The following is a 23,543-nucleotide window of genomic DNA, read 5'->3' as shown; positions in this document are numbered from 1 at the left end:
TTTTCTTTTCCCTCATCCCATAAATCATGAAGCTTTATTTCTTGTCCACTGCATTCCGCACCAAATCTTCCTTTTCCTTGATAACTTCTATTACAGCGACTTTTGTGTTCTCCTGAATTTGTCTCCTTACCACTTCTAAAAATTTGGCTTTTTCCTCTTCTTGCTCCTGTTTCCATTCATTTCTTAGTTCTTTCAACATTTTAGAACGTCATTTTGCTTCCTTATTTCCAGAATCTCCTCTTTCAATTCCTGGTTTGTTGCACTGACTTTCTCACATTCAGCTACTCTCAATTTCAGAGCTTTGTTCTCTTATCAGTCAGTCTTGTTTGTCATTGAGACTGGACATCACCTCCTTCATATATCTTAATTATCTTTCTACATTAATAAGCCTTCTCATATTACCTCGTTCATTCATGAAACCCGAGAAATCCTTTTCCATAGTATCATCAGTCAGTTTCTTTAAACCAATAGGGGTTTCTATATAGCGTTGGTTATCACTCAGTGTATGTTTTGATTCTGCCATACGCTACTTGGTTCCATCTCTCTCTCATTATTCATTCCTTATATGTGATCTAACACTTATTTAATTTGGAGATAGGAGAACCTATGGCCCCCTCTTCCCCTGTACATACACTAGGCCTGAGTCCAACTCCTTTTGTAGTAATGTCTGCAAGCTGCTCAGATGCGTGTGTCCTGCTCGATGGCTCCGCTCCGTGTGTGTGATTCACTGTTTGATCTGCTGCAGTCTCTGACGAGACAGCCAGACGTTACCCTACGGAACGAGCTCAGAGCTCATTCTTTCCGATCTTCGGATAGGTCTGAGACCAGGCACACACCACACACCGGGACAACAAGGTCACAACTCCTCGATTTACATCCTGTACCTACTCACTGCTAGGTGAACAGGGGCTACACGTGAAAGGAGACACACCCAAATATCTCCACCCGGCCAGGGAATCGAACCCTGGTCCTCTGGCTTGTGAAGCCAGTGCTCTAACCACTGAGCTACCAGGCGTGTGTGTGTGTGTGTGTGTGTGTGTGTGTGTGTGTGTGTGTGTGTGTGTGTGTGTGTGCGTGCGTGCGTGCCCGTGCGTGCGTGCGTGCGTGCATGCTTGCATGTGTGTGTGTGTGCGTGCGTGCATGCCCGTGCGTGCTTGCGTGCGTGCGTGCGTGCGTGCATGCTTGCATGCGTGCGTGCGTGCATGCATGTGTGTGTGTGTGTGTGCATCTCTCTCTCTCTCTCTCTCTCTCTCTCTCTCTCTCTCTCTCTCTCTCTCTCTCTCTCTCTCTCTCTCCATGGAACCAGCTTTTGATGTTGCTCTGAAAACTAACTTCAGTGAAAAAGATTAATTTGCAGCGCTTCCTCTTTTTTTCATTGCAGGCTGCCCCTACACATGGTCATCTCGTGGTCCAACAGAGGATGGTGCACGAGGAGTGACAGTGTGTGCACCAGGAGGAGCCATCACCTCTGTACCCACCTTCACCCTCAGGAGTAATCAGCTTATGAATGGGACAAGGTACTGCTGAGTGTCTTTGGTAGTCTCATGGTGATGGTGGTAGTTAACTATAACTACAGCCAGCTGTGACTATTTCCATAGCCAAAACATCATATATTTGCTCTCCCTGTTGTATTATACTACTATATGGGCTTTATACCTAGGGACAATAGGGCTAAGAGTGTGATTGACATGGGTATGAGTGTGTAGTGCTTTGTCTTGACCACCCTATGTCAGCCTGATAGATTCTTGTCTGCCATTTACTATACCATTCACTAACTCCTGTCCTCCCTTGCAGCATGGCCTCCCCTCACACGGCAGGTTGTGTAGCTCTAATCCTGTCAGCTCTGAAGCTCAAGTCCATTCCATACTCCCCATACTCCGTCCGTCGCTCAATACAAAACACTGCCCTACACTTAGACATTGATGTTTTCGCTCAGGGACATGGCCTAATACAGGTGAGTAGCCTTGTGGTGTCCCTGTGAGGATCAAGTGTAGGGTAAGAAGTTGTCACTCATCACTCCTTAAGCTTACAAGTTAATGAAGCTTACAAAGGAGACTTGTGAGAGTGGAAGTAGACAGTTGAATCATTGATAATGAAATACTAGACAGATGTAATGATAGCGTAAGTTAGATAATTGAATAAAGGTAGAGTATCCTAGAGAAATAGAATCTGTATGAGAGAGAATTTCCATAATGACATTGCGTTCCTTTGAAGGTAGAGCGTTCGGTAGAACACCTGATCCAGCAGGCCGGTGGAGTCGAAGACAAAGTAAGATTCGCTGTAGAGTGTGGAAGTGAGCGGAAGAAGGGAATCCACATCCGCAACTGGAAGGCAGACAAGCCCATGGATGTGTCAGTGGCGGTGGAGCCTGTGATGCTGAATGACACAGAGGCTGGTGAGTGGCACTGAGCTGGGGATTGGGTATTGTGGTGTGTGGAGTGCTGTAGAGTACCAGGATAATGTGTTTTAGTATCTTAATCTCAGATCTTGGTATGTTAATTGCCTAGATGCTGGAGTGATGATGTTGATGTGGGGTGTGATGTATGAAGGGCACTGTGTATTGTATACCACGATAGTTTATATGGTAGCAAAGTCCATTTGTGGTATGTATGATGCTGGGACTTAGCCTATAGTGCTAATGTGATAGCTCAATAGCCAATCACAGCTACTTTGTTCCCTTTTAGACCCCAATGAGAAGCTGTCGTTCTGCATGGAGTTGGTAATGACATGTGATGCTCCATGGGTGAAGGCACCAGGCTGTCTGCAGATGGCATACACCATTAGGTCCTTTCAGGTTAGTGCACACACACCTGCTAACCCCAGACGTGCCTCTCCCTGCCCGCGCCACCCGACACCAGAATTGCGTGGCGCCCTTAAGAGCACTGCGCACTGACCGGTATCACCGTAGCGCGGTGCCCACTATGGTGCGAGCCATAAATAAATAAATAAATTAAATCAATAAGTTAATTCTTGGTTAAGTTAGATTCATAGTTAGGTTAAGGATTTCATTGTTTTAATGCACCCCCCCCCCCACCCGTGTACATTTTCAGTGTAAACTTTTTGTGGCACTGCCAAATTAATAAACCATATATTATTATTATTATTATTATTATTATTATAAAAAAATGGAACACAAAAGGCTTGACTTGACTGTAAAACCTTTATGTGATTAAAAAACATATGTGGCTCAGATCATGTATAGTGCTATATTTCTCTCTTTCTTTCTCTCTCTTTTTTTTTTCATCACTTGAACTGCTTTGAGAGAGGAGTAGTGGAACATCTTTGGAACTAAGTTTCCTTGTATTTTAAACTCTTCTCATTAATTTTTTGTGCTCTCTTGGCTTTCCTACATAAAAAAAGGAAAGAACTAGGCAGAGACGCACTTACATTATGATCATAGTAAGGTACATTGTTCAAGGCACATTATTGCAGGTGAGCATAGATCCCCGTGGTCTGGAGCGTGGCCGGGTGTATTTCACCTCCGTCAAGGCCTACAATGCCAGCAATGTTGAGAAAGGCGTCATGTTCGAGGTGCCCATAACCATTGTTGTCCCCTTCGTTGAACTGTACCATGGCTACCAGTATTCATGGTGAGTGAGTGGTGCTGGTGTCACTCTTGCAACACTCTCATATTCTCTCTCTCTCTCTCTCTCTCTCTCTCTCTCTCTCTCTCTCTCTCTCTCTCTCTCTCTCTCTCTCTCTCTCTCTCTCTCTCTCTCTCTCTCTCTCTCTCATAATTTTGTTTTTGAAGTTGTTTTTGTCATATGAGCAATTCTTTAATTTTTTGCAAGCTGGACAGTTTGTGTTCCTGAATACTTTCTCTTATGTATTATATATGTCATTTGTGATTCACATGTTTTATTTCATTGGATGTTGGTTCATGCTTGTCTGTCATGCATTTTTGAAGTGTTATTGATAATGGAGTGGAATTTTATTTACCCATGACACTAGGAGCATTTAAAAACTGTTTGTTTCTTTTATCAATATATTCTAACTCCTTACATTTTAAGGATTTTATAGCAAGTTGATAATTTAAACTATATGTGTATATATAGATTTTAGTGACTTTGTTTGTATGTCTTGGCTTCATCGCTGTAATGCATTGTTTTCTTGCTGTGTCATGTTATTATTATCTCTATGCAAAAGAACTTCATGACTGGCCCTTATGGTGGTTCTAATGATTGACAAGGAGATTCCTGTTTACCCCACAGTCAAGCTGAGGTGTTCCGGGCAGGACACATCCGCCGGCACTTCATATATGTGCCAATGGAGGCAACGTGGGCCACAGTGTCCCTCAAGGCCTCCCACTCGGACAAGTGCCAACGTTTCACTCTTCATGCTGTTCAACTCAAGCCTAAGAGTAGTGTTAAGACGCTAGAGTATTATAAGGTAAGTGCACCGTCAGGGCAGGGCTTGGCCTGCCAGGGCTGCACTTTGCACATGGAATGAACATAAATCAGCTATCAGGAACTAGAAGTACATTAAAGGTTTATACACTATTATGATTGCTAGAAGGGATGTATTTGTAATTCAAAATCCTTCTAAAAGAAGTGCACAGAATGAATTAATAAAAGTAGAATAACTTTTCATTTGTGTAGTTCATTTTCCATTATATGTACTTTATTGTGCTTTAATATTTTAGATTTATTTACATTGGTTGATATTGTATGCAACCATTTAGTGCTGATCTCCCCTTTGTTTCCTCCTGACCACCAGGTTACCAATCTTGGGTGTAATGAGACCAGCAGCCATGTGTTCAGCGTACGAGGCGGCTACACGCTGGAGGTGTGCTTGGCCCGGTGGTGGTCCAGCCTGGTGGATGGTCAAGTGCAGGTCTTCGTTGAGTTTCACAGTCTGCGGCCGTCACAGGAAGAGGTGCTGCCTTGTGTTTGGGTGCTAAGGACTTGTTAAAAAGTGTCTGCTACCATAACAATTATGATGAGATGAAAATGCTGTTTCCTTTATGTTCTTGAATGAAGTTATGGGTGTTGTCCTTGTGCATTCATGGATTCTTTCTGTATGCTAGTTGTGTCCCAAAGATTTTTCTGGATCCATTTTCCTGCATAAACATCTTTCAATGATAAAAGTTTCCCTAATTATTTATTCTAACATTTCTTCTACAAGTTTAGTTTGATATATCATTTCAAGGCCCACATCGTGTATGTTATGAGATATCATTGTTATAAATAGCACATAAAATGCATGATTTACAAATGCTGACTTACAGGAGTGAGTAATCTGGTACATCCATTGCTTGTATTACTCTTTTGTACTGACTTGGAAGTTTATTGTATACAGCAGGGATGTAGGGATGTAGATCATGGTGGTCTGATGTTACTGTGGATTTATGTAGCTAAATGACATCTATTTGGTCATTTCGTATGATACTCCTTTCACTTGGTAGCTGAAGAGTTCATAAGATGCATTTCATTCTTTTGTAGTAAGAAGAATTTATATTTTCTATATTTTTGTGGGTATTACCACATGTTGAGAAAATGACCAGTTGTATATATAATAAGAGAGGAAGGCCACTTACAATGTGCAAGGATGCATGTGTGACAGTTGTGTTAGTGGATACCTTGCACATGAACAAGCAAGTATATACTATTTGGATAGGGACAGGTGGAGGTTCTTTGCACTGACCACTTCCTTGAGGAATGGTCTTGAAGGGAGCAAGTTATCAGAGAGGTACATTGAGAAAAGTAAAATCATCTCATCTTTGTTATAACATGAAGTTGATTAGTAATTTTCATCTTCATTACCCACAGGTGACTCTGTTCTGTAGTGACGGTGTGCAGCGTGTGGACGTGTGGTCTGGACTCAGGAATGAGGAGATGAGTCCTCAGGCCACTCTCAAGCACCATGCCCAGGTATGATTTGATGTGTCTTCTCTCACCAGAAGCTCTTGAACAAATTGCTGCTTTACTCTTTTTTCCACTGTTAATTACAAATTCTTTGTCTTTATTTAGTCTTGCATTTTTCTTCTCTGATGTAAGTTTTTTATGTCTTATTAACATGATTCCCTGGAGATTCAAGGTTTCAATGTATTCATAGAATTTTCCACGAGTTTTTCACTGATGTGGTATTGTTGGTGTCATTACAGGTGTTGATGCCAACAGAAAGCAAGGTGGAGGTGCTGGGTGGGGTGAGGGACACTATCCCAGAGTCTCGACCAGTGTACCAGCTCATCCTCTCGTACTCCCTCTCCCTCTCTAAGCAGGCTGAGGTGAGGCATAAGTATATATGCCTGTGACTTGCAGTATGATTTATTTATTATTTTTTTATTTATTTATTTATTTTTTCAAATGTATTGTTTCCCATGTGTTTTATTACATTATTTTCTTTTTTGTTTTGTTTATTATACCAGTTTTGTTATTTTATCACTTACATTTTATGGTTTCATCTTTTTTCAAATTTTTCACTTTTATTTCATTAATTTTTATTACTACAGGCAACCCCCACTTCATGAAAGTTCACACTACGAAATTTCGCTACAACGAAGGTTTCATTTTACTTCCATCTGCTCGTTTAACAAACACTAAACTCGCTTTAACGAAGTTTTATCCAGGTAATTTTTTCCAAGTTTGAAAGCACTGCTGTATCACGCAAGCCGACAGGCTTTTGAATACACCAGCGCCTCTGGTGGACAACACGTGCACCACTCACTCCCCCTGTTCAAAACAATAACAGGCGTCACCAGCAGCTCATCTTCCCTCGCTCAACTTACCACCAAAACGCCCTGCAATGTCGCCTAGTGTTGCTAAGAAGACCAGGAAGTCTCTTACTCTCGAAGTGAAGCTGGATATTATTCACAAACACGAGAGGCGAGAAAACTAATAGCATTGCTCGCCACCATCTTGACTCCATCTACTGTCTCTACTATTTTCAAGTCAGCAGACTCTATTAAGAAGGCTGGTGAGACCGTATCTTCCTTGCAAGCTAAAACAAGCACCTGAACTCGTGACTCTACAATGGATAAAATGGAAAGCCTTGTGGAAATGTGGTACATAAGTTTTGTATGTGATACAATGATGTGCCCTTTGTTTACATTCCACAGGTTGCCAGATAGTGTCTTTCCTGCTCCACTCTCCCTCCCTTCATAAATTTAAGTTCATCAACATTATAAAGTTACGTACATACATACATTAGTGTACATTATAATGACCTAAATTAAACTGCGTAAATGTTTAACTTCATAATTTTTACTTTCATTAAACCTTTCACTGTATTATGATGCACTCTCGCTTTGTTTACTCTCAATGGAAGGTCAAGTCAGGGGTTAAACTTGTTATAATCGGTTCACTGAATGAAGTTTCGCTTAACGAAGTTTTTTTTAGGAACGTAACCCCTTCGTTAAGCGGGGGTTGCCTGTATTATCATTGTTTTTAATTAGCATTGGGACTCCCTTTATTAAATAGTCCACTGCAGAAATGTCTGCTTGCACCTTTCATTCTCATTCTAGAATATTGCAGTCCTCTCACTGTCCATCTTCATTATGCATCTCTCTCCTACTTTAACACAGCTCTCTTTACACAACTTAAAATTAAGACTCATTGATGAAGCAATAGTGAGAAGTATTCATCAAGCAGGTGTAATTAAGAGACAGGTGTGGGATTCCATTGTTATAGCACCCATCCCCATACACAGGTGACCCCCAAGTGTTCCATGCTGAGTGATGTGCTGTACGAGTCCACCCTGGAGTCCCAGCTGTGGATGCTGTACGATCACAACAAGCAGCTAATAGGGTGTGGAGATGCCTACAGCAATAAGTACTCCCTCAAGCTGGAGAAGGGCGACTACACCATCAGACTTCATGTCCGTCATGAGAGGCCTGACCTCTTGGAGAAACTGTCTGACCTGCCCCTCACTGTCCTCACCAAGCTGACTCAGGAGGTACACTACATACTCTCACCAGCAGGAATTCTACTTCACTTCATTTTTTGCCTCTCAATTCTTGTCTAAAATAAGAAAAGTTCTGTGTTATTCTTTACCTCATTTTGACCTATTTATGCACTTGATTTTAATTCTCCCTAGCCTTCAATTTTTTGTACTTAGGGGATGGAAGGACGAGAGTAGAAAAAAATTTCCCTTTGATATTATATTTTAAAGATATCAGAAATTATTCATCTCACACAAACCAACCTCTCAACAGGTCAAATTAGATGTGTATACAAGTTTCAATGCTGCAGTAGCTTCAGGAAAGAAGGCTCAAACTGTCACAATGCCCCCAGGAACCTGCCAGCCCATCTACCTCACTGCTCCAAGCCTCTCTGACAAGTGAGTGAATTGGCTCTGGGTGTGCCTTGTGGTTGCCTCTCCTCACTCATTTACTGTGTGCTGAACTTGCTGTTTATTTATTTATTTTTTTTATTTATTTATTTATTTATTTAATTTTTTTTTTTTTTACTTCCCTACTTATACATCTATAATGACATTAAAAGTGTCATTGCAATTGTGAAAGGGAAGTAAAGGAGGGCAATTTAGGTTTTTCAAGTGATCAGCTGTGAGAAGAACAAAGGTGAATTTTAAAGGCATTTGTTGTGTTAATATTATTATTGAAATACATTATCATGAGATGTGCTGCTGTCATGTAGCCCAGGGATGTTCAACCCACTGTTTGAGAGCCAAATAGATCTCCCAAGGAACCTTAATGCAATACTGATATAGACCAATGTGTGGCAGGATCTGTTCCCATCTCTTCTGCCTCAATCTCAGTGCTGTCACTCTCTTGCAGGATCCTGAAAGGCCTTGGGCTCACCCCAGGCCAGGCCCTTTTAGGTACCCTGTCATTTGCCAAGGATGAACAAGTGCGGAAAGCTGTAAGTAGCCACAAGTTTGGGCCCATACGTACCATGCCGGTAAGAGCACCCCCACCCCCTCGCTCACTTTCAGAGCTCGACATTAGCCATTCCCATGGACCACTGCCTTCAAGTATTTGCACGGCCATCTTCATGGTCTGCTAAGGAACATCAACTTAGCAGACAGAGTTGTTTATTTTTTGTTTTTATTTGATGACATGATTAGTAATTCATTTGTTGTTTGAGAGCTGTGCATGGCCACAAACAATAAATGATGAGCCCCCTTTGGTAGCTACACACTCACTAACACACTGAGAGAGAGAGGCAGTGTGTCTTAAGTCAGGGTGGGTCCGTAATACTGTAGCCACTTCATTCGGCCATATGACAATACTTGTCTCTGTCATGGGATCATGTCTGCAGGTGTCATGCGGTTTTATAGATTATTTGACTCATCCGACACTAGTTCCTTGATATTAATTAAATGATGGCATGTCAAGTGGACTAATAAATAGAAAAATGTAGATCACAAACCCCGTATCTCAGCAAGCCTGACACAGCCACAGCATGGAGACACTGTCATCACCAGGTCTTCAGCTGAGCTTGTCAGGCTTCAGAGGATGGATGAGTCTTTCTGTTCATCCACATGTACATAAATGTGTTGATGTTCAGTGCATGCAATAGCAAGTTGTGTGAAGCATTTCAGCTTTGCTATAATCAGCTTTGTTAATTTTCATTCATAGTTAAATTTCTGGGAATTTTTAAAACATTTTAAGGAACCTCAGCAAATGGAACATATTTTGAAATATCCCTGAATTTATTTAATGCATCTATGTGTCACTTTGAATTTTCCAACTGCTGGCAAAACAAACACTCAATCTCAACTTCTTACACATGCACTCTTACTCAGATATATACACAAGTGGCTTGCTGTGTTTTAGAATGCTGTGTAGTTTGGATGAGCATGTGTCAAGTGCCAAGACAAGTCATGTTTCACTAGGTTATCGCATGTGGCCAGCAAGTGATAGTTTGTACATACAGGCACATTTTTTGTACAGTGAAGAAGACAAGTGTTGAAGTCTATTTCATATATATAAACAAACCTTTTCATTCCATTTAATGTTCATATTATGGAATCTTCAGCCTGATATATAGACAGATATAGTAGTTGGCCACAGAATGTGCTGGTGATTTGAATAACTACAAAGCTTTAACAACCATTTTCAAACAATAGAATCATCAAGAATCAATATGGAATCTCTTAATTATGCATTTGAAATAGTAAGCAAAGTACATACAAACTATTTTAGTATCTAGGGTGGGCTTCATAATATTTGGGTACCACTTTCAATTGACTACTTAGCATTGGAAAGAAGACCTAGAGTAGAGTTAATGTCGAGCCCTGAAGTGTTTTGTTCTTCCTTATTTCTCCTCCTTGCTCCTTGCTTTTCTTTCTCTGATCCCCCTAATGCCTCTAAGCTTTGCACACTTTGATCCCTTGGAACATACAGGCTTTCTCTCAGTACAGAGTAAAATGCAAGTTATATCACACCCTGCCTTGATTTTGTTCTCCACATTAGTGGTCTCCCCTATCATTTATTTTCATAGACTATTACCATGATTGTCTCTCCAAATTCTCTACCTTTCTGTTATTCCTACAAAGTTTCTTACAAGGTCAGTATTTTTGTTTTTGAGTTTTCACTGTTCTTGTTATTAATGTAGAATTAAACAACAGTTGAATTAACACACCATTATAAATTTCTTTCCCTCAGTTTTTGTGTTCTTTATCACTGTGACTCACCTGCATTCAGTACCTGTATCACTTTATGCTTTCTGACCTTTGCATTTGCCTGTTTGTACTTAAGCATAGTTGAAGCTTGACCAGTCTTGCACAACACTATAGATAAATAACATGTCTCAAAATTTACTTTTCTCTCATTTTTCAGAATTGCCATTTGTTGTATGAAACCCTGAAACATTTTTCTCTTTTATGCTCAGTGTTAAATCATTCCTGAACAGCAATAACTGGAGGAATAAGAATTTGTTCAGGTTAGGACAATATGATAGTATGGGAAGGTAACACTTTTACCCAGTGTAGCATCCTTGCCAGACTTGAAGTGCTTCCTCCCTGTGTTTGTTAGAAGAGTACCTTGTGAGCATTTTTTTTGTAATGTTGACTGTCTTTTTTAAGTTATAGGTTCCTTTCAGAAGTAGAGATCTACGAGTATATCTTAATATAGAGGAGTTAGATGACAAAGTAGACTAGATTTATTTCTTGTTAATAAGAATGTTTGTACATTACAGACATTACATATTTTAACTTGTTTTTGCAATATAGCCTTGGGAAAACTCGGTACAAGTCACGCAATATTTTTCCATTTCCAGTGAATACTTTTACTTCAAAGATAGCAATGGCTCATGCTCTAGGAAGCAAGAAATAGTGCACATTTTCCTGTCTTAATAGTGCTTTTAGAGGGAGATCAAGCAGTAAAGAAAGAAACTGATTAACTGATTAGTGGCACATGACTTCATTAACTTGTGGAGAAGTTCAGACCTTTCTCTAATGCTGGTGATGATGGCAGTAATAGATATAGTCTCTGCATGCATATCAAGGCACATAACACTGTATCTCACAGACATACTCTTGGTGTGATGGTTAGAATGCATTTGAGGTAAAACTGTATTGTGCTTTCATCCAGGCATGAATTATGAAAAATAAATATTCCAAAAAAGTGTGAGACATAAACAGGACCATCCATGCTAGGTGTCCAACATGAGCAACCTCTAGGAATGCAGGAACTCCCAATTAAGCGAGGGTCTGTTTTTACCCGTAGGACCAGTACCTGCTGCGAGTGGTGGTCACTGAGCTGCCATGTAAGAAGCGCAGTGCCAGCAACAGCAACTCGGAGGAGAAGAAAGAAGCAAAGACCTACTCTGAGTATCTGGAAGCACTAAGGGACCTACAGACAGCTTGGATATCAAAGCTTGGTGAGTTCATGACATCTGTAAATCAAAATTGAATAACAGATAAAGGTACTTTGGTATAAAATAAAAAAATTCTTTCGATATTTTGCCAGTTATTATAGTTTTTTTTAGCTTGTAATGGATAGTTAAAGTTTTCTGAAAGATAGATTTACAGGTTAACATGATTGTATTGGCTTGCTACTTTCATCAGACTGAGCATTTAACTTTTTCTTCTTTTAACATGGCAGCACCATTGTAAGATTCTATATATCATAATTTGTGCAAAGAATCTGGTAGTAAACAAGTGAGATGAAGCCAATCAGGATACTGTGTAAAAAGAAGTAAACAATACCAGGCAGTAAGATCACTCCTACACTCCATCTCCAGACAATGAAAATGGGGAACAGCTGTACAAGGAGGTGATGTCAGCCCACCCAGACCACCTGGCTGCCCAGCTGGCCCGCCTCCAGGCCCTAGATGCTGGTGGTGCACAGAACAGGGCTGCTGTCATTGCCCAGGCCACCAAGATTGTGTCAGCAGTGGACACATCACCTCTGCTGGCCTTCTACGGCACCAAAACTGACACTCGATCTGATGCTGCCAAGTACAAGACACAGGTGAATCTCAGGACCTCTTGGGAGGCCACTTGAGGTTAAACTGTTCTGTGCCAGTGTGTCTGTTACTGCTGGTATTCCTCTGTTGCTCCTTTCTTAACCCTTAAAGTACCGGGGGTTGATTTACTTTCTGTCTGTTACAGCAGGGAAAAATCACACCTATCAAAAATGCTAAAAATATTTTTTCCTTATAAAATCATATTTCTTTGTGTTATTCTGAGTACAACAATGTAGTTTTCAACATGTTATGACCTCTGAGAGCAAAGTTATTGCATATCAAAAATTCTCCCCGAACCCCATGGCAGAACCCGCCGCTAAGAAAAATCCCCCCAAGCTCCGATAACACCTCTCTCTCTCTCTCTCTCTCTCTCTCTCTCTCTCTCTCTCTCTCTCTCTCTCTCTCTCTCTCTCTCTCTCTCTCTCTCTCTCTCTCTCTCTCTCTCTCTCTCTCTCTCTCTCTCTCTCTCTCTCTCTCTCTCTCTCGTTTCGGGCATTTGAATTTGATGTAAAGGTAGGAACTTTTGCACTTTCATGTCAAGAAAATGTGAACTCAGATATATGAAATGATGTGCAAAACAGGAAAAGAAATAGAAACCACACATTACAAGTATTGTGGATTTCTACAATAATTGGAATCTGGCAACTCTTATTAGTAATGGGATTCACGTGACTTGGCTGACAAGCACAGTCCTGTAGAGGCAACCATGGGTGAGACACACCAGCGCATTACTCGTGGGAAGTATGTGAGGAGGTTTATGAACGTCTTTGTGAGGGTTGGTCTCTGTCTCCCAGATCACTATCAGAATCACTACTGGAGTATTCACTTTCTTCTGTCTTAATAAAGAAATCACTGTCTTCATTTTCATCACTGTCCTCAATGTCATTCCCAAGTAACACTGACATAACATCACTCGGAGTACCATTTCCTCCCTCCGGGTCACGGGGGTTGCCAGATGTCGCCTTGAAATGGGAAAAGATGATCTATTGTGAGAGAACATGTCTCAAGGCTCAAGGAGGCGAGCAAGAAAAGATGCCCCAGGAACAATAGTGGGGGGAGAGATTCAAACGTTTAGCGTGGAAAAATCATTATTCCCAGAACGATCCCTGCCTCTCCGCACGTAACGCTATAATCGTTCTGAAACGATCACCGCACGTTAAGGGTTAAGAAAAGTTGTGTCTTAATTTTTTCGTCCAATATAGTCCATGACAAAAAGCAGTAAAGTGATCCTTTAGAGATACAGTAGCCTGACTCTGGGTGTCTTTTTCCCCTTCAGATGGATAAGCAGCGCAACACCCTGCTGGAGGCTCTCTCCCGTCAAGGATCTGCCATCTGTGCTGATGTGCTCTCAGCCTCACCTTCAGAAGCAGCACCAGATGTTCTTGAGCAGCTGGACACTATTGCTTCTGATATCATGAAGTTTGTAGAGCCAACTGACTCTAAGGTATGTTATACGAGCCTTCAAGGAGAATGATGAGGCTTCTGATTCAGTATGTCATCTTGCTACAGTGTTTGTTAATAATAATAATAATAATAATATATGGTTTATTAGTTTGGCAATGTAAAAAATTACACTGAAAATGTACAGGGCGGGGGGGAACATTAACACAATGAACTAAAAATGCTTGACCTAACTATGGATGTTGGGCAGAAGTGATGACTTGTGTTGGAAGCCATTGTATCTAACAAACCAATCCTCTTCAGGTCAGTGGGTTCTTCATCAGCTACTACAGAGTTCGCAAGTTTGATGGTCTTGCACTGCGCCTAATTTCCCGTCAGTGTGAGGAGAAGTGGACTCGTGAGAATGAGGCCAAGCTGACAGAGGCATACAGTCGCTTGGGCTGGACACATATCTCCTCCCTCATTACCAGTTCCCACCCACTGCGTTTCCGCACCAACTATGCACCATTCTAAAGAGTGCCCATGGACATGAACACAGCTTTGCTCCAGCCACTCTGGTTTTGAAATTGGTCCATTAAATATGTATTGTAGTCGTAAGAGAAATTTAAGTCGCACCCAGTGATGCATCCACTCTTTACTAAGTCACCCTGGCATTGCTCCTTTTGTGAAGCCTACATTTGATCTGGTATATTATTGTTGTTGAGTTTTTTGTTGATATTTGTCCTTCTCATTCAGTTGTTGACTCACTGAATGCTACCAAGGCCCATTTCTGGTGCATTTAGAATGGTGATTCAGCTTGCAGGCCTTTTTATGCCACATAGTTTATATCTTATCTTTCCTGTCTTTTCATTTCCTTCAATGATTGCACTGAATCACCATTTTCTTTGTTATTGTTTACATATTTTCATGTTACATCCTTGACCACTGTTATCTCTTCACATGTTACTCAGTGGGGACAGAGAGGGAGCACTGCCAGGCACGTGCAGATCCTTTGGTGCTGAATCTGCATAGTGGTGGAGGCTGGCTGTGGTTTGGCTCAGCCTCTGCTTATCCTGGTCCTTGTGGCCTAGATTTTTCTCTCTGAGCTGTTCAGGATTGCACTCAATTTCCCTCCTCATATGTGTTATTAGAAGCGCCTCTAATACTGTGTATTAGAATTCATGTTTTATGATCAGAGAGGCACAGAGTGAAGGCTGCTGCTCCTTGTGCCTGCTGGTCTATTTGGCGGGGGCAACCACAATGCTTGTGTGGTCAGTGCTGTTACCTACTGGAAGAGCACTGACCATGGTTTCTTTTGTTACTTTGTTTTTCCTGTATGGAATCTCTCTCTCTCTCTCTCTCTCTCTCTCTCTCTCTCTCTCTCTCTCTCTCTCTCTCTCTCTCTCTCTCTCTCTCTCTCTCTCTCTCTCTCTCTCTCTCTCTCTCTCTCTCTCTCTCTCTCTCTCTCTCTCTCTCTCTCTCTCTCTCTCTCTCTCTCTCTCTCTCTCTCTCTCTCTCACACACACACACACACACACACACACACACACACACACACACACACACCCACACACACCCACACACACATGTATATGTACATGCATAGGTTTTTAATCATTTGGATATTACTGAGATATTTATTTTGCTAGTTGTTTAAAGAAAGCTTACGAACACATGTGCGTGCACACACACACACACACACACACGGTCCGGTAGCTCAGTGGTTAGAGCGCTGGCTTCACAAGCCAGATGACCGGGGTTCGATTCCCCGGCCGGGTGGAGATATTTGGTGTGTCTCCTTTCACGTAGCCCTGTTCACCTAGCAGTGAGTAGGTACGGGATGTAAATCGAGGAGTTGTGACCTTGTTGTCCCGGTGTGTGGTGTGTGCCTGGTCTCAGGCCTATCCGAAGATCGGAAACAATGAGCTCTGAGCTCGTTCCGTAGGGTAACGTCTGGCTGTCTCGTCAGAGACTGCAGCAGATCAAACAGTGAATTACACACACACACACACACACACACACACACACACACACACACACACACACACACACACACACACACACACACACACACACACACACACACACACACACACACACGGAATTGTCACTCTCTAGCACCTAAGAAGAAGAAGAGGTGCAGGCGGCCAACAAAAGAACTAGCAGTGATTGCATGCAGTACATACTGTTGATGTACAGTACACCAATCCTTATTTATATCATGTTCATTAAGTATTGGTCCTGTTTTCAGCCCCTGTACATAACGTCCTGTAATAAAAGGTGGATCCTCAACCATCTGTGACTAGATGTGCACACCATAACAAGGATTAATAAAATGGAAACACAGGAAGAAAACCAACTCATTGCAATCTTGTCAACTCAAGCAGAATAAGAATAAGGAGAAAGGAAAAGATCAAGAAATAAAGGATTGAAAATGAAAGCGGAAAATATGAATGAGAAAGAAAAGGTTAGAATGGCAAGAATGATTAAGAATGGGAAGTAGAAATGAAAAAGAAAAAATAAGAAAGAAGTGGATGTTATGAGAGCAAGGTTTGGTAAGGCTACTGGCAATTATTAATTGATCAACAATGACAGACATTAGGTTTTCCTGTTTTATTGCAACTGTTTGATGGATGGCCTGTGATCAATAAGCTTCAAGACATTTGTCCCTGTCTTCTGGCTAACTGTTATCCTCTTTAAGGTAACTGGCAATCTAATGGACCTTATATATATATATATATATATATATATATATATATATATATATATATATATATATATATATATATATATATATATATATATATATATACAGTCAACCCTCGGCTATCGCGACTTCAGCTATCGCGTTTTATTGCTATCACGCACCCATGAAAAGCTGCTAAAATTTCATTATCGCGACCTCAGATGCCTGCTATCGCGCGCCCAGCCATGACGTCATGAGGTATCTGAGCGCTCATTGGCCAAAACCGATACCAGAATTTTGGCCGATTCCGATACCGATACCACCTAATTGGGCAGATACCGATACTACTATCGATACCGATACCACCGATACCGATACTACTACTTATAGTGATTACTGCACTGGACACCAGGATGAGTTGGTGGACGGCGATCGTTATCAGATGGGAGGCTTTGTTTTGGGGGATGCTGTAAGTCCTTCTGAGAACGTTTGTGAAATAGGAGCAATTCTAGAAGCTTTTTGAAGCCATTTGCAAAGGTAAATTACTCAGTAATCAATATCTTATATCGAATATATCACTAAGTAGTAAATTCCTTTTAGGTATCGTAAGTATCGGCATAAAATAAGCCGATACCGATACCCAAAAAATGGGCCGATACCGCCGATTCCGATACCGATACCGATGCATCGGTACATCTCTAGTAAATACAATGAGCTGATGTAATTTTTTTTATGTTATAACCTTGACATGTTTTAATTGGTACCAATGGATTATACAGTAATTTAAAAAGAAGTAAAAATGAGGGATATTAGGAGTAAAATTTGTGGTTGCGGTACCAATAACAATTTTCACCATTAGTTGTTCAATTCGGCTATCGCGTTTTCAGCTATAGCGCGGCTATTTCGGCCCCAATTGGGCGCGATAGCCGAGGGTTAAGTGTGTATATATATATATATATATATATATATATATATATATATATATATATATATATATATATATATATATATATATATATATATATATATATGTGTGTGTGTGTGTGTGTGTTTTTGGCCCTTGGCCAGTTTCCTCTCATGCATAAAAAAAATAAATAGTTCATCATTGCCATAGTAATGAATAATAATAGTAGTAGTTGCAACAGTAAGATAAATTAATTATTAGAAATAGTGATATAAGAAAAGGGAATAAGTATAAATAGTATAATAAAAAGTAGATTAATAAAGCAGACAAATATTAACAACTGAGCACCTACTGTAGTGGTGGGTAGGAACCGTAAACGCAAGTATTCAAGGAACCGGTTTTGCGTTAAGGTGGTGTCACACTAACACTTTTTCTGTCGATTAATGCGATTTCCGTCGATTTTTCAACGTTCCGCATGAATTTGTCAGAGGATAGGGATCGTTTCCGTCTGCAAATTTTCCGCCTTTATTTACATACCAAGACCAAGACCACAAGACTTGCTGCGTCTCCTCAACCTGCTTCTACGTGCATTGGTTTTACCACTAACCATGAACGCATCTATGCACGCTTTTTGGCTTGTTTAGCTCGTCTAAGTTTCGTAATACACAGTATTACGTTCAGAACAGCGTATCTTTGCCGCAGCGTGGCCTCCTTGTTTATGTTTACACTGTGTTGGCGGGAAGTGACGACGGAAAGTGACGACAAAACATTGTTTGTGTGTGACAGGCCGCAGCCAAAATATTGTCGATTTTCTGAAAAACGACGGAAAAAGTGCTAGTGTGACACCGCCTTTAAATCGGTAGAGCGCGGCTGGTGAATACGGAATACATACCTAACAGAGTCTCAGAACCGCCAGCGCACTGCTTCATGAATACCAAGCGCGCTGGCGGTTCCGAGACTGGTATTTATCAGCCCGTGGAACCGGTTCCGAAATGGTTTTCTCGGGGGAATTAGTAGAGCACGGCTAGTGAATACCAGAGTCAGAATCCCCAGCGCGCTGCTTGATGGTTACCAGGGAAGGGTGTAGTGTCCCAGGATTCATCTAGGTTACTGGCTGGGATGATTTTAGAATACAAAGTACTGACTCCCGGTCCTAAGAGACTTATAATCTGTTATGGATAATGAATGACAGTGAATGTAAATGGATGCATGGTTTAGCTAATGATATACTCTTATCTCACACAGGATTCCTTCAATAATATACATGCTTGAGCTGTCCTATTTTGCTTCGATGCCATTGTTTTAGTGGATTTAAATGTGATAAAAAAAAAATTGTCTTATACCGCAAATTTAGGTATTATCTCGATATAGACACCTTTAACACAATGTTCTAGAAAAATCCTTGGTGCCTGGAAAAAAAAAACGTTATAATTCGCTAGAAAAGGTTATTGTATAATCAGCAAACAATGAATTATGTGTGTAGGCAAATTATTTATTTATTTATTTTTTTTATTTTTTTTTTAATCATGAGAATGACGGTCGCGGGTCCCACTCTCAGTTCGGCAGGCTTAGCTCATGACTTTTTTTTTTTTTTTTTCATCACCCTAGCATGGGTATTAGTTTATTTTTTCTTGATTTATTTATTCATCCAAGATTTAAACTGTCTTGGATTTCTATGAATAATTATTTTTATTTATTTGTTTATTTATTTTCATTAATTTAATTATTATTTCTTTGTTTATTTTTAAATATCAACATTATATACACACTCAAGTTCTCATACACGCTTCATTCACGCAGGGATCCTACTCTTATCTCAAAACTATTGTCCTTTGTCAGGGCATGGGGGAGGAAGGGATAACTCATAAGTATTCAGGGTGGCTACGTAGCATCACTACGTATTACACATACACATGAATAGGGAATGCATTCACAGATAACGCAAGACTGAAATCATACACACTTTCATACTTTTATTTATATACACAATATTGTTGAAATATTTAGAGTGCAAGATAAATATATATATACACATAACTCACAACTCTCTGATTAATTGGTCTCAGTCAGGTAAATCATCAGTCTATCGACCGCTGAGAGAAATGAAATAGTCTGCCTTTTAAGCACCTCGTTTCTTGTCCCGCAGGAGCTACCAACACTCGCTTTACAACTAGATAAAGTTTTATATATACTGCTTTGACAATTAATAACCAAAGCTGAACAGGATAACGAAGAGAAAGATGTCACTATAACCAGTAAATCATTATGTGATAATTTTACTAGTATAGTATCTCATTGATAATAGATTTAGTGATAGATAGTTATCACAGACATTCATATTATTATACACACGTAGTGCCTTCACTGACATACCTTCTGCTACTGGTTTAAACGGCAGTAGTGCTCTTGTGGTGGGAGTGGTGGTAACAGTGGTGGTGGCGGTGGGCTATGCTGACCCATACACACCCCACACACAACCATAAACACTCTTATATACCGAAAACACTTGTAAACACACTCAAAACATGTCTACACACACACACACACACACACACACACACACACACACACACACACACACGTGAAATGAAGTGAAGTGTTGTTGTATTATCGAGAGTTTTCAAGCAGCACCAATTAGCACCAGCACCAAGCGGCAAGACAAGCAGTACAAGCCTTCGCCACAACCCTCCACACTGCCTTATCTTCATCAATTAAAGGTATTTATAAGACCATTCACTTATTTTTTAGGTTTCCTTTACATGTGAGAGTCAAAACAGTATGCAAATATTAATAGGTGATATGTATAACGTCTATTAAAAAGAGCAATTAAGGCGTCAGTATTAACAGCTGATATTTGCTTCCTTCACTTACCAGAAGCCAAACATATGTCAGAATGCAGCCACCAGTCTACCATTTCATAATCCATGGTCAAAAGTTTCCTATATGGGTTAATTTGGGCTTAGTGAGATGATCAAGACAACAAATGGATGTCTGCCACCGCTGTTCCCGGTGTTGCCTCCGGGCCGCCTTCCCCCGTAGTCCCCCAGCCATCACCCTCCCTCCGGCAGCCTGTGGAGTCAAATACTTTTTTCAAATATTTCCTAACGGTAATATTACGCTTCCATGGTATGTTTTTATGGTTTCTATAAATGTTTCGTTGTGTTTGAAGTGTTTTCGCGCCTGTATTGGGTAAATATGTAGCGTTTAGTGGTGTTTTATGGCGTATGTTAAAGGCTTTTTAACGGTCAAAAATTTCAATTTCCCATTTTGAGATTTTTATTTGAAGCTATAAGTGAGCCTTTATGGTATCAAAGAATCGTCTATGCTCTTTTAAGTGTGAAATCAATCTATTGAGAGAAATATGTGGACTTTGAAATGGTGTTTGGTGCTGTTGAACAAAAGTCTTATTTTTCTTTATTTTATTTGCTCACGTTTCTGCTTCTCGGTCTAACTCGCTGTAGAATGCCTTAAAAGATAGCTCAGACTCCGTGAAATGTGGTAAAATACTCGCCAAGTGAAAATGGCTTGACTTTCCAGGACGTTTTAGGAAAGTTATTGTTGAAAATGTTTTATACTTTTAACGTAATTAATTTAGACATTTTTTTAAAACTAGTTGAGCTGGAGATATTTTGATATTTTGAAAATTAGTTTAAATATTTATCACGTCATAAAATGTCATGCATTCGGCCGTGGCTTCGTTTTTTCTAAAAGTCATTTTTTAAATCAAATTATTTACGTAATTTAGCTAAGTCACCCCGTTCCCGTTCTCTCTGATGACCACAGCCCAGGTGGTGACTCATCATAGCTCAGGGCTGGCGCCTCTTTTCTAACACCCTAGTTCGTCAATATTTTGCCTAATATCTAGTGATTTATACGTGTTTTCATGTGTTTCTAGATTCAAGTGTGTAAATTTTGGTAGCAGAAGGTGGAAGAAGGAGAAATAAAGAAGGATAAGGAGGAAGGAAGGAGAAAGGGAGGAGGAAGAGTAAGAGTATCCAAGCCACAATACTTAAGTCACCCTCCATTTCCTCAATATTTTGTCTAACATCTAGTGTTTTGATGTGTTTCTAGGCTCAGGCGTGTAGATGAAAGCAATAGAAGGAAGAAAGAGAAACAATGGAGGAGGATGAAGAAGAAATGAGAAATGGAGGCGGAATAGGAGGAGCCAAGATAAGTGTCCCTTTTAATCTCAACGTTCTTTATAATGCATACTTTTGGCTTGGGATATATAATTGGGGTGTTTCAAGTGTGTTCAGTAGTATTGCAGGGTGTTATGAGTATATTTTTGTTGCATCTTTTGTGTTTTCTGTGTGTTTCATACCTTTTAAGTATATTTTACATTTCTTGAGTATGTGGATTGAGATGTGTTTCAGTATTTACATGTTTTGAGTGTGTTTTAGGAGCATTTTGAGGGGTTGCGTGGTGTTTTGAGTTTGTTTTGGGGTTAATTTTGAGTGTTTTAAGCTGTGTGGATTTGTGGAGTCTTTTGGATGTGTGTGGGGGGTGATTTAGGTATATATTGGGTGTTACTAGTGAGTTTTAGGTGTGTTTGAGGGCATTCTGAGGTGTTACATGGTTTTTTTAGTGTGGTAGGGATGATATTGGTTTGGGTGTGTGAGTGTGATTTTGGTTTGTATTGGGTGTTTCTAGTGAGTTTGGTGTATTTTGAGATGTTGCTTGGTATTTTGACTATAGGTTATGTTAGTTTTGAGTGTTTTAAATGGTTTGGGTGTGTGTGGGGGGGGTGATTTTGGCGTATAGTGATGTTTCTAGAGGGTGTTGTGTGTGTTTTGGTGTTGCTTGGTTTTATGAGTATGTTTTGGGTTAGTTTTCAGTGTTGTAAGTGGTTAGTGTGTGTATTTTGGTGGTTTGTGGTAATTTTGGTGTATACTGGCTGTTTCTAGTGAGTTATAGGTGTATTTGAGGATATTTTGAGGTGCTGCGTAGTGTTTTGAGTGTGTTTTGGATTAGTTTTGAGTATTTCAAGTGGTTTGGGTGTGCACCAATATATATATATATATATATATATATATATATATATATATATATATATATATATATATATATATATATATATATATATATTCTACATGAATACAGATAGTAGATACGCATGAGTTGCAAATCACAAATAGTATATATAGTGCTTATATAATATAAATATATATATATATATATATATATATATATATATATATATATATATATATATATATATATATATATATATATATATATATATATATATATATATACTATATATACTATTTGTGATTTGCAACTCATGCGTATCTACCATCTATATTCATGTGGAACCGTTAGAGCGGAACGGTTGGAACCGGTTCCTGCCTAGCTCTCGTACCTAACTAGGTAACTGAGGGAGGGAGGAAGAGATAAAAGAGTAAAGGGATAAGAGTGAGAGAAGATGGAGCATATGAAGGAGGAAGAAAAGGTTGTAATGGCAAGAATTGAAAAACAAATAGTAATGATGATATAGTCGGATTTAAGTAAAGTAGGAAAAAAAATTATTGATGTTTCGATGTATACGTGTAAAGCTTTATAAACGAAGGTCACGAGCATCCTGTATTATGCAGTACACTATTGATGAGTCTAGTTTAATGGTAATGACGGTTTTCTCAGATCGCTTTCCTAGGTTTAGAGCAGGTTTCGGGAAGACATTGGGAGAGACCACACCGAATGAACTGGCAACTTTGCTGTGCCACTCTGTTGCCTGAGCGAGTCTGTCAGTTTATCAAGGTTGTGACATCTAGTGGTCCTCAGCCACGGTGTTTCTCATGAAGTATAAATTGCCATTTCATGACAGCCTTACAATAAATGAAGTTTGCAGATTGTAATTATCGGAGATAATCACCTCTACAATAAACATCGTGCATCTTTGTTTAAGTTTAAGAAATCAGACCTTGCCTAGTTATCTTGTTGCCATCTGCGAGCGAAAGAAAAAAAAGTGCTTCTTCAAGGTCTATGAAGGCACATAGAGAGATTACAGTTAGTGGCTAATGATATGCTGGGAGTGTCGGTGACAGGATTATGATTCGCATCATCCACGATGTTCCTGATACGATTCACCAGGGAGAGAACACACACACACACACACACACACACACACACACACACACACACACACACACACACACACACACACACACACACACACACACACACACACTTATAATACTGTGGA

The 23,543-nt window shown here is 40.0% G+C and overlaps 1 protein-coding gene across 2 annotated transcripts in view; it reads left to right on the top strand.

Moving 5' to 3' along the window:
* The window catches only part of LOC123506362 (tripeptidyl-peptidase 2-like), a 39,776-nt gene extending 24,622 nt beyond the window's left edge, over positions 1-15,154 (top strand). The window contains exons 10-25 of one of the 2 annotated variants that reach the window (XM_045258404.1): positions 1,382-1,517; positions 1,795-1,954; positions 2,215-2,395; positions 2,685-2,794; positions 3,433-3,590; positions 4,212-4,389; positions 4,717-4,875; positions 5,769-5,870; positions 6,104-6,226; positions 7,648-7,893; positions 8,153-8,277; positions 8,735-8,819; positions 11,630-11,783; positions 12,147-12,376; positions 13,648-13,815; positions 14,076-15,154. In XM_045258404.1, the coding sequence (XP_045114339.1) occupies positions 1,382-1,517; positions 1,795-1,954; positions 2,215-2,395; positions 2,685-2,794; positions 3,433-3,590; positions 4,212-4,389; positions 4,717-4,875; positions 5,769-5,870; positions 6,104-6,226; positions 7,648-7,893; positions 8,153-8,277; positions 8,735-8,819; positions 11,630-11,783; positions 12,147-12,376; positions 13,648-13,815; positions 14,076-14,285 (2,525 nt within the window). In that variant the 3' untranslated portion in view covers positions 14,286-15,154. Of the gene's footprint in view, positions 1-1,381; positions 1,518-1,794; positions 1,955-2,214; positions 2,396-2,684; positions 2,795-3,432; positions 3,591-4,211; positions 4,390-4,716; positions 4,876-5,768; positions 5,871-6,103; positions 6,227-7,647; positions 7,894-8,152; positions 8,278-8,734; positions 8,859-11,629; positions 11,784-12,146; positions 12,377-13,647; positions 13,816-14,075 lie in introns of both variants that reach the window. The other variant, XM_045258403.1, reaches the window with a different exon arrangement.
* Positions 15,155-23,543: the final 8,389 nt, after the last annotated feature.

The sequence above is a fragment of the Portunus trituberculatus genome, chromosome 19 (assembly GCF_017591435.1).
Source record: "Portunus trituberculatus isolate SZX2019 chromosome 19, ASM1759143v1, whole genome shotgun sequence".
Classification (NCBI taxonomy): Eukaryota; Metazoa; Arthropoda; class Malacostraca; order Decapoda; family Portunidae; genus Portunus; species Portunus trituberculatus.
The sequence above is the reverse complement of the archived record's forward strand: the minus strand, read 5'-3'. Positions and strand labels throughout refer to the sequence as shown.